The sequence below is a fragment of the Nothoprocta perdicaria genome, unplaced genomic scaffold (assembly GCF_003342845.1).
Source record: "Nothoprocta perdicaria isolate Ctin4 unplaced genomic scaffold, notPer1 scaffold_66, whole genome shotgun sequence".
In the NCBI taxonomy this organism is placed as follows: domain Eukaryota; kingdom Metazoa; phylum Chordata; class Aves; order Tinamiformes; family Tinamidae; genus Nothoprocta; species Nothoprocta perdicaria.
Window position 1 is genome coordinate 2,404,593 of NW_020455932.1, and position 10,531 is coordinate 2,415,123.

A 10,531-nucleotide genomic window follows, 5' to 3' on the forward strand; every position below is an offset into this window, starting at 1 on the left:
CATGAAGTTGTTGCGCGGGGGCGGCGCGGAGCGGTAGCCGCGGGCGGCTCCGCGCTGCGCGGCACTTTGATGGCTTCTTTGCGGCGCGTCAAGGTGCTGCTGGCGCTCAACGTGCTGGCGGCCGCCGGCTTCGTGCTCTTCCTCGCCAAGTGCCGGCCCGTGGCCCCGCGCGGCGCCGAGGCCGCCCGCGATGCGCGCCCGCGCGCCGCGCCGGCCAACGCGAGCGCCCGCGCCGCCCACGGCTCCGTCCAGGACGCGGTGCTGAAGCGGCTCTCGCTCCTCGAGGACATCGTGTACCGGCAGCTCAACGGTAGGAGCGGCCCTCGGGCATCGGGGAAGTTGGCTCATGGGTGCTTTTCCCCCGCGCTGTCCCCAAAACTGTGCTTTTGCACCCAGTTTTTCTCCTAGCGCTTAGCGAGCCCCTTGCGYGGGGTGGGGAGCCCACCCCAACACTCCGCAGGGTCCCGCTGCACTGCTCAGAGTGTCACCATGTCACCGTCCCTTCCCCCGAGGGGCCAGGGCAGCCGCGGGGCTCCGTGCCCCACGGTGTCCCCTTTGGAAGCGGCTTTCCCGGAGGCTGGAGCGCGGTGCAGTAGCACAGCGCCGGAGTCGGGAGCGAACCCGCCTTAGGTAGTAAGTTCAGCAAGCGACTCCGTGTTTCCTGTGGCTCAGCCTCTGCTAATTAAAACCTCCGGCGCTGCTGCTCTTTATAGCGTTGCGGAGGGTTTCCTCTTAAAGTCTCCCCAGGTTCAGTAGTTCTGTGATGTGGAAGGGGAGTTTTAAAGATGCTGTGTGGGACAGAGAAATGTGCTGCAAAGCTGTGAGGAATCTAGGTGAGATAACTAATTAAAAGGTCAGCTGGGGAAGCTAATACGTATGTGTTTTTAATTGTTCCCTGTTGATAGATTCACAGCTGGGATTGGGGTCTCCATCAAGAGTCCCGTTTATAGCCTCCGATCTCTGTAACCTTAAAAGCCYGCAAGTTTTAGCATTGCAGGATTAGCCTATGCTCATGGCAGTGATGATGCGACTCCTGCCTGGGACCCTCCTGCAGGAGCCAGGAGCGCCTTGTGACCGGGTCCCGAGCCGGGACTGCAGCTGAGCTGGGGCTCGTGCCCGGGATGCGAGGCCGCTGCTGAAACACAGCGTGCGCTGCCGGCCACGGGCTCTGCAGCCCTAAGAGCTGCTCCTGGTGAGCCCTGCACTGACCAAAATCCCTCCAAAGGGGCATTTTTATTGTTACTTTATCCCTGTGTGGGGAAGCATCATGTGGAAGTGTCTAGCACCTGACTTAAATTTGGTGCTGCCCAGCTGGAGATGTTTAACTGCATCTCAGGGCAAGGAGCAAGGTGAAGTAAATGGCAAGGGATGATGTTAAAAAAGGCTGAGTTTTATGCCTAGGATGTAGTCTGGAGGCTGCTGCGGATGTTAGGAGGATGTTTACAGAGCAGCGTAGGAGCCCGCTTAGTGCTGACAAGCATGGTCGTGCACCTGAAGATGGGGAGGAGAAAGGTAATAGATGTGTTGTCTGTAGTGAAGGAGTAATGTTAAAAATAAAGGGGGGGGGGAGAGTTTTATGCACAATCAGTCTGTGAAACTCTCTGCTGCTGGATGTTGTGAGGGCAGAGGTTTTCAGGAAAAATCAGGCATTTGTTTAGAAAGGGTAACAGCAGAAATTCATGCAGGGAGCCCTCMCTGCAAGTTGCTCCAGCTCAGCAACCCAGCAGGCGCAGAGACGGAGCTGAAATTATAACCTGTATCTAACACCTGGCTGCCCCGCTGGCCTGGGTGCTGCTGCCGCCCGCGCAGGGCGGGATGCCCACGGAGCAGGATGGGGGCCCCGTGGCGCAGACCTGCGTGTGCTCACCCCCCGAGCAGAGGCGGGGGACGGAGGTGATGGGAAAAGTTGCCCGTGCCACAAATGTTTCCTTCAGGCAGGCAGCTGGGAACAGAAACGCGGCGGCTTATCTGGCCTCTGCATGTCGGGTAGTTTATAGCAACGCTCATGAGTCTGGCTGGGAGGGAGAAAAAAAAAAAAAACCACCCTTTATTGTAGCAGTTATATAACTTCGGGGTGCGTGTGTATTTGCTACGTGTGATTCTTTAGGGAAGTGCATATGTGCTGTGGGTAATGTGTGTGTGCTGCACTTGGGCAAGGGCCGGCTCTGAGGGTGGATGCGGTGCCAGAGGAGCCCCCGTCACCAGCCACTGGTGCCAGAAGGGAAGAGGGAAGATGTCCTGGGAGGGGAGCCCGGAGGGGCCGGAGCGGCTCCCAGCGAGGAGGCCCTCTGCCCCCGCTGCAGCTCGGCCCTAATGTGGGCACCTGGCAACTACCTAAAGCTCCAGTCCTGGTGCCTTTTGAGCTACCCAGAAACTGGCTCGCTGGTTTGAATCTATTTTGCTGTTTTTTTCCTTTTTTTTTTTTTTTTTTTCTCCTTATGATAGGAAAGTTGCGTGTAGGCAAGAAATGCCTGACAAAACCCCTGTTTGCTCCTACGTAAATGCCCCATAAAATACGTTCTCTGCCTAAGGTAAAAGTGTTTTAGATATCACCTTTACAGGTGTAAAATTACCCAGCATCGTTGATGCAGGTGCAGGATATAGCAGCTATATCCAGGACATAAATCCATCAGCTTTGGGCTGTGGGAGGATCGGGAAGCATTTGGCCAAGGAGGTTGGGTGCAAAGAACCATCGGCAGGTTTTTTATTGCTTCTAGTACCCGGTGGGATGTCAGTGGGACTGAAAGCTGTCTTTAGGGAAAAAAAAGGGCATGTTTGGTAAAGCTCTGTTCTGAAAACGTCAAATGAGCAGCCCGATGTTGCTGGTTTGGGGGTTTTTCAACCCATGTAGATCAAAGCCTGTCAGGAATAGCATCTCTGTAGAAAACTGAAGTTCCTGTCCCATTTACGTGCACTTGTGTCTGTAAAGTTGGCCACAAAAGCAAGATAAGGGGTGGGATTTGCCTCAGGGCTGATGAAGGAGYGATTTGACCAAGTTGTTCCTTTGGAATGGTGTTTTTCCGCAATGCCGTTGCAGAAATAACACTGGGCCCCCCTCTTGCTCTGCAGCATCAATGCTCTTTGAGTGAGAAAACCTGTCCCAACATCCTGCCTTGGGCAGGTGYGCACTGCAGTTTAACATTTGTTAGTGTTTTATTTCTATATTGCTTTTCTGCTTTCTCTCAAGTTGAATGACTTGCATACTTGCAAAGAAATACTCTTTAAGTGGTCTGTTGAGATTTTTTTTTTCTTGCTTTTTTTAATGCATTTGCTTACTTGAAAATTTGAAGGTTTTCTGGTTTTTGCAGTCATTCCTAGAGGTGGAATCAGCTTGTTCTGAAAATATTCAGAGAAAGCTAATGAAGCGCTGAGAGGAACCTGTGCATTTTATTTCAGACGCTAATGACAATTTGTCTTTTTCCTCCCCATCTAATTTAATTTTTCCTGCTCTGACATTTACTTAAGCCGAAATTGCTGTCCAGATTATGTTGAAACGTRTGGAAGTGCACACGGATGAACTTTGCAGCTTGGGGCCGTGTTTGCAAAGAGAGGGTCCCTGTGTTTGTGTAGAAAAGAGAGGCGAGTTCGTTAGTGCGAGGCTTGAGTGAATGAAGATGGAGAGGAGATCCATTGGCTTCAGCTGCACTTTTAAGATGCCTCTCAGATGTGCAGGGCCTGTAAATGTTCTCCCTTATGGGCTCTGGTATGGTGCTTTTTGTCCCTTGTTCTCTTTTGTCTGATCCTGTCCGTAAAAGAGGACCTCCTTGTGTTCTATACCCTGCTGATTTGGAGCTATTTAAGTCAATCTAGAAGCAATTGAGTAATTAACACTGGTGGCAGCTTGAGAAGAAGCGCAGGGAGGAGCGTAGCTTGGGTAGCCCCTGGTTTGTGTGCGGGGTGGCTCTCGTCCTTATTTGCCATTGCCAGCGGCTTGGAACAAATACAAGTAAATCAGGAAATTGTTGTGTTCCTCTCCTGTGACTTACAGAAGGTGGTCAGGACATCTAGGGTTAAAATGTGCAAGAGGTACGAGAGCCCTCCCTGCCCGCGTGTTTTTGGCTGGTGCTCTATAGCAGCTGGGTGCAGGGAGTGCCCAGCTCCCTTGAAGCCAGTGAAACTGGGATAATGCAGCGTCTTCCAGAGCGGAGCGGAAAAAAGTAACGTTTTAACCCCAAAATTCTGTGCTTCCTGCTACTGCTCATAAGAAGGCAGACAATGATGCTGCTGATTCACCTTAAGCCCTTCTTTTAAGTTGTAGTTCATAAACCCCCCCGGGTTAAGTAGAAAGATGATCAGAGAGAAGACAAGGCAGCTGCAAAGCATCGAAAACGTTCACGGACAGCACTAGAGGGGAGGGGAAGTTCCTCTCGAGGAAGTTGGAGCTTGGGGGGGATGTTCCTGGGCAGTTAAATAAGCAACATTCATTTTTATTCTTTTTTAAACCAACGTGGATGTGCAGTTTTGCTCACAGGCTGATTTGCAGATGCTGCGTTTGGGGCACCTTGCTGCACGCGGCCCCGGTGCACATCTGCTCTGCAATTCAGAAATGAGCTTTACGGGCAGCGTGTAGGGGCATSGATCCTGAGGTGCAGCCTCCTCCTGTCCCCCTTGTCAAAGGGCACCTGTGTGCCTTAAAACACTTTACAGACAGGTGAATGAATCTGCTTGCTGTGGTAATAAGATAATGCTTATCTTTCCGGACACGGCCTTCAARGTGCATTACAAACTTAGCTAACCACTGCATGTAAAAGTTACATGTTCAAATGAGGCAGTTTAGAAGCAGCTCCGTCAATCACTGAGCACTGTCACCTGGGTTGTGTAAGATTTCACCGCGGGTAGGTAATGCGTAGCTAAAACACGAGGAAATTCTCTGAGGAAGGTAGACAGGCAAGCATTGAGAACTGAGAGTAGAGAACTGTGATTTGTAAGGCAGAAGGGCTCCAATTTTAATCACATTTCTTTAAATCAAATCAGGATAGCTCTTTATATGAACACAGCCTTGCTGGGTGAAATCCTTCGGTATGAGCAACGGTGATGTGGCGATAAGAGGAAAGTGGTACACCGTGGTGGATGTAACTGCTGTATTAACTGATCCTTATCCCACGGTGCCTGAGATACTGTTCCCCCTGCCCGTGCCACAACCACGAGATTTCTAGAGCAGGACCTAGCTATGTTATTATAGGAACTGGATCAAAATTGCAGCTTTAGCATTGTTACATGCTGGAGAGATTTGGATGCTGTCTTTCCCGTTAAGCAAATTATCCAGATTTGGTACATGTTTTTTTTTTAAATTTTCAGCCTAAACTTATGAACTGCAAGAGAGCAGTTCTCCAAATACTTGGAGAAACAATAAAGATAAAAGATGAGGCTTCAGGTAGTTGCTTAGAAAGCATCTGGGAGCTTGTAGGTTAACATGACATTTAGTTTACAACCAGGCTGACTGGGAACTGATAGATAATTTTTGTTTTCAATAGTTGTTTGACATCATCATCCCGAATATTCACTGTCGTTGGCAATGAATGAGTAATAAGGCACTAACGTGTTTGTCATGCAGAGACGCTACAGGGATCATGAGATGCAACAGCAGCGAGTGGAAAGCGAACAGGGCAATTTTGTCTTTGCATATTAGCTCACCCCTGCCTGGATGGAGCAACAGAGGATGGATGGTGCCATCCGTGGTGTGTTGGATTTGGCCACTCAGTTACTTAGGTGGCCACTCGGTTACTTGGGTGGTTCATATGAATCCCATTTGGTCAGGGAGGACAGATGGGCAAGGCTGACTTTAGACATAGGCAATGGGCTTGGCTTTGACCAGTGCTTCTGATGTCCAGTTGTCCACCGCCTTCCCCGAGTACTTATCTCCTAGCAGAAATTGCCTGTGTTTCGTAGGAGGAAAGGCTGCACCTAGCCTGGGACCAGAGTGACCCATCGGTAAGATAAAGCACAAAAGAAAACGGAGATGAGCTGCCTCCGATAATTAAAAAGATTTTAGCTCATTCTGCGATTTGTGTCACTAATCTTTATATAAACTGAACAATCTGGTCCAGGTGTTACGGGGGCTGGCAGGCTGCCAGTGCCCGGTTCCCACAGGTTCTCCTGAATCCCAGGGCTGGCAAGGATGTTGAAGATATTGAAATATTAAGCTTATAAAGGAGACTTTCCCCTCCTCCCCCCCTCCAATGAAGTTACAGCTCTGAGAAGAGCGAGACGAGCAACGGGAACGTTTCACATTTTTATTGCTACAGTAGGTTTGCTTGCGCAGCAATACTCAAAGGCTTCTAGACCAAACTCTTCCTGCTAGACTGCAAGTTGTCCCCTGGCACAGGAGCAAAGAGCACAGCAACCTCCCCGCTCGCTGTGCCACCACCGTGAGCATCGGGCTGAGAAATCGGTGCTGTAAAGCGGAAAAATGGGTCCTTTGTGGCATGTGCGAGATGCACTTGCAAGGGTTTGCAAAGGGCTGGTCAAAGTGAGCGTGCACAGTATTGACCCGACCATGAGTCAAGAGCAGTAACTCAACTCCAGCCAAGTATCCTAGCAGGATGATGGTATTTTTCATGAACAGTTTGGTATGTAGCAGCAACTGTGTTTTATAACCCCGGATGCCCCTGGCCAGGTTTTGTCAAGCAAGCGTCAGGTGCTTTACATCTCATTGATACAACTGTAGTGAGTTCTGCCTATAAATCTAACATCTCTCAACCCGTATTCTGACTTTTGCTGGTGATTATCTAAAAATAATGCTGGTGATAACTGGATTAAACCACAGTATTTGCCTTTCGCTTTTTAAAGYATTGTTGGTATTCAATACTCTTTATGAAGAGTAGTAGTTCCTGTGGTTGTGCTGTCTCTGGGATTCACTCTGATAACCGTAGATGGTGATGCTAAAAGAACATTAGTCATATTACAGCACTTGTTAAATGTTGGGATGGGAAATACCTATAGCTTCACAGTGTCTGGAGTACAAAAGTAATATGATAACTCTGGGAAAAATGACTTTTCTTTTTCAGTAGGTATCTTCTTAGGGTCTCTGACCTAGGATGCTGTAGAAGGTGGCCAGTATTCCTACCAGTAAGGAACATGAAAGATCTCTGAAAACTGGGCCGCGTCCTGAGTGCTAACAGGCATTTCAAACTGCTGCTTCTTGATGTGCACTTGGCATGCCTGGTTGCACCCCGTGGCTTAATTTTAGCGCAGCAGAATCCACTGGGTGATGTGTCAGCATCTGACACCGAGGAAGGAAGAGGACTCCTTGGTCCCCTTGGCCTCTGTTATCCTCAGCTGACTTGCACGCAGGAATCTCTTTCGTTCCTTCCCTTTGAAATACGGTTGCTTGGTGCTGGTGGTTCTGTGTGGTTTGGTGGGAAGAGGCACTGAGTGCGAAGCCAGAAGACCTGGCCTCTGCGGTGCTGCAGGACCTCGAGCATCCTTCGTCTCCCTGACTGTTCTCCAGTGCACAAAGGGGATCTGGATTTCCTTTTCTTCCACCTCCCCTACCTCACAGTAGGAGCTTTCAGGGCTGCCTTGTGTTTGTGGGCAGAGGGGCTCCAAACTGCTTTCGCTCGTGATGTCCAAGGGCTGCTGAGATGCAGCGAGCAGAGAACCATTAAAAGAGAAAAAAAACAGAGGAGACTAAAGGGCACAGCAGCATCTCAGCTGTACAGACAGCAGGACCAGATATGAGAGAGAAGCAGTGGCTCTTAGCTGTCTATTGGTAGAATTAATTTTACCTGCATTTTACTCTTATGCTTGGGTAGTATTTCAGTATTTGCAGGCCCTGTATGGCCTGCAAATGTCCTCGGAGCAGAAAGATCAAGTGAGAAGGTTAATTTTAAAATGAAACAATTAGAATTTCTTTCTGGGTTTTTGCCCACATTACACTTTAAATCATGAAAGTATTCATGTTTGTGCCAAATGACTAGATTTTCTTCCAAAACAATTACTTGATCATACTCTCAAGACAAAAATCCAAAGCAAAGCAAAAAATAGCGAAAAGCCAGTTAATGAGAAGTTGAAGCTCACTTATATTCCTTACAGGAGTTRTAATAACTTTTGTTGAACTGCTGTATGTTTTTACCGTGTACCCTCTTTAGGATGATGGAGTGAGATGGACCACTGAATATTGCAAATAGGTTGGAACATAAAAATCCTCTTCTGATGGATTTTATATCTTTTTTTTCTTTTTTTTTCAGTATGTGAACTGATGAGACAATAACAATAGTAAAAAGAATTATGCAAGTTAGTGGCTCAACCTCCMTTATGTATTATAGTGTGAACATCTCACAGAAGAGGTCTGTGCATGGAAGGGGTATGAGGACGTGAGGACAGGACATCCTTCTTGATGATTTGCAAGTGTTTGGAGCTGGTAGCAGAATTCAGGGGAGAAAGCAGAAACAAGGTAGGAGCTCCCGAAGCTTTACCAGGGGCCACAAAGATTTGGAGGTGGCTTCGACATTTGGTAAAAAAYGAGGAAGATGATGCCACTGTGCATCAACTCCTAAAGCAAGACTCCATGGGACCCCAGTGTTGGGAYGCACGTTGGCTGTGGGAGCAGGATCTTTGGAGAAGGCCTGGGCTGTGTGCAGGATCCAAAAGGTCAGTGCAGTTTTCCAAAACCAAACTGCATATCCAGAGCAATAAATGAACAACCGACCTGGAGGGCTGAGCACGGGTGAGCTCCACTGCAAAGCGGTTCCTTCAAATAGGGTCAGTGCTCAGTGTGGCCGACGGGGCTGTCCAACAGCTGCATCACGCAGATGATTTATGGACGTGCAGACAGTTTTCATTTAGAAATCTTGGCCTTTCCCAAAGCCGTACGTGAAAGGTGTTCCTGGGGTCAGCTCATATTGACTTCAGTTGTCTTTGGATCAAGCGCAAAATCGATAAGGAACTTGCTGGAGGAGCTGAATGGTTGTTGTGCCCAGACAAAGAAGGGGGATGGAAAGGCAAATGGGATTTTATGCTTTCCTCATCCTTTTCGGAGGACATGTTGTATTTTCTAAATACTAATTAGCACTGTGTGCCTTCCTCTCTACTGATGCCGCGGGTTTGATTTCCTAGGATGGTGTCAGACTTTGCAAGTTAGTGCCGTGTGTCTGACAGCAGTGGAGAAAAAGGCAACAAAGAGAACAGTGAAGGTGAAACCCCGTTTGCAGCAGCATAATGGAAAATCCTAAAATTCTCCTGAATGCTCAGCTGTGCTTATAACTAGTAAAACTGGCTATGTAAAGAGGTAATTCACTGCAAAGCCACCAGCCTGAGTGGAGGCATCTCTGGTGGCATTTTGTTTTGAGGCTGGCYGACATCTCCCCTTGGGAGAAATGGCTTTTCCGTGCTTACAAGTTTCACCAGTTGGGCTGAAATGGTCAGGTCTTGTCTGTATCCAGTTATCTTTAAATCTCTGCCAAATGGTCCAGGTGTTTTTAAATATGATGTAAGAGCAAACCTGCATACCATTGTTCAAGTCAAAAGAYGTATTTCTTAAGGCCTTTTCTTTGAGATGCTGGAGCGCTCCCTCACRTTGGAGGATGCACGTGAAATCCAACCAAGTAACCCCATCGGAAAGAGTTGTGGGTCTGTCTTTGCATCAACGAGAGACCAGGAGGAGAAGAGGAGCAGGAGGAGGAGAAGACTCGGCTGGGTGAGCAGCTTGGGAGCTGGTCCAGGCAGGCAGCTGTGCCYGTCTGAGCAGCACTTGAGGGGGACATTTCTGTTTAGGGGGACATTTCTATTTTGCTAGAGGGCAATTCAGACACAAGGTGGTTACTTGGTAGTTTTCTTATGAATGGAGATGGCAAAATAGACTTCAGCAATGAATGGGTGCTTTTTTAACTATATATTTTGTTATAGGTGTTGTGTGATAGAGAAAGTACTTCCTGAAACCSCAAGTACCAAATGTGGCTCCTAAGCATTTCTGCTGGCTTGAGCTTTGCAACGTTAGTGCCGGACAATGCTTGGGAGATGTGTGGGCAKGAAGCCAGGGTAGCCTTAGATTAGCGACGTAAAGCAAAGCAAGACAGTCACGGTGGAAAAATTATTCGTTTTGTGCTTAAGCACATTTTTAACCTTTATTTTCACAACCCTAAAAATGAAGCAGTTTGTTCCTTAATGTGGGCTTAATGTTCAAAGCGCTCGCTGCCGCCTGGGTTTTTCCACCTGAATGCATGAAAGGCTGGGGCATTAAAATCTGTTTTAACMATCTTTTTCCCCATAACTCCTAATATTTGTCACTTACTAATTATGATATACCTAAATATTTCTTGTTYGTAGCAGGTATGTTAAGTGCTGCAGCTGTCCTAGACTCAAATTAACTGCTCTTTTTTATATTTTTAATGCTTGAGAATGCGAGGATGTTGGTGACTTTCTGCAGGTTGGCATTCAGTGCTCGCCGCACGTTGTTCGTCATTGGGGGGTTTTCACTGCACGTTCCTCCGTCTAAGCAGATCGAGTTGGTCTTGGTGGAGGGACAGCAGTGCCAAAGAGCACGTTCACTTTCAACGAGGGTTAGCTCGCATCTCAGGCTTGTGCTAAGTCA

At 48.2% G+C, this 10,531-nt stretch overlaps 1 protein-coding gene across 1 annotated transcript in view; it reads left to right on the plus strand.

Moving 5' to 3' along the window:
- Positions 1 to 54: 54 nt before the first annotated feature.
- GALNT17 (polypeptide N-acetylgalactosaminyltransferase 17) overlaps positions 55 to 10,531 on the plus strand; it is a 173,030-nt gene continuing 162,553 nt past the window's right edge. Inside the window, exon 1 of the mRNA XM_026050169.1 lies at positions 55 to 310. Coding sequence (XP_025905954.1) covers positions 70 to 310 — 241 coding nt within the window. The 5' untranslated portion in view covers positions 55 to 69. The remainder of the gene's footprint in view (positions 311 to 10,531) is intronic.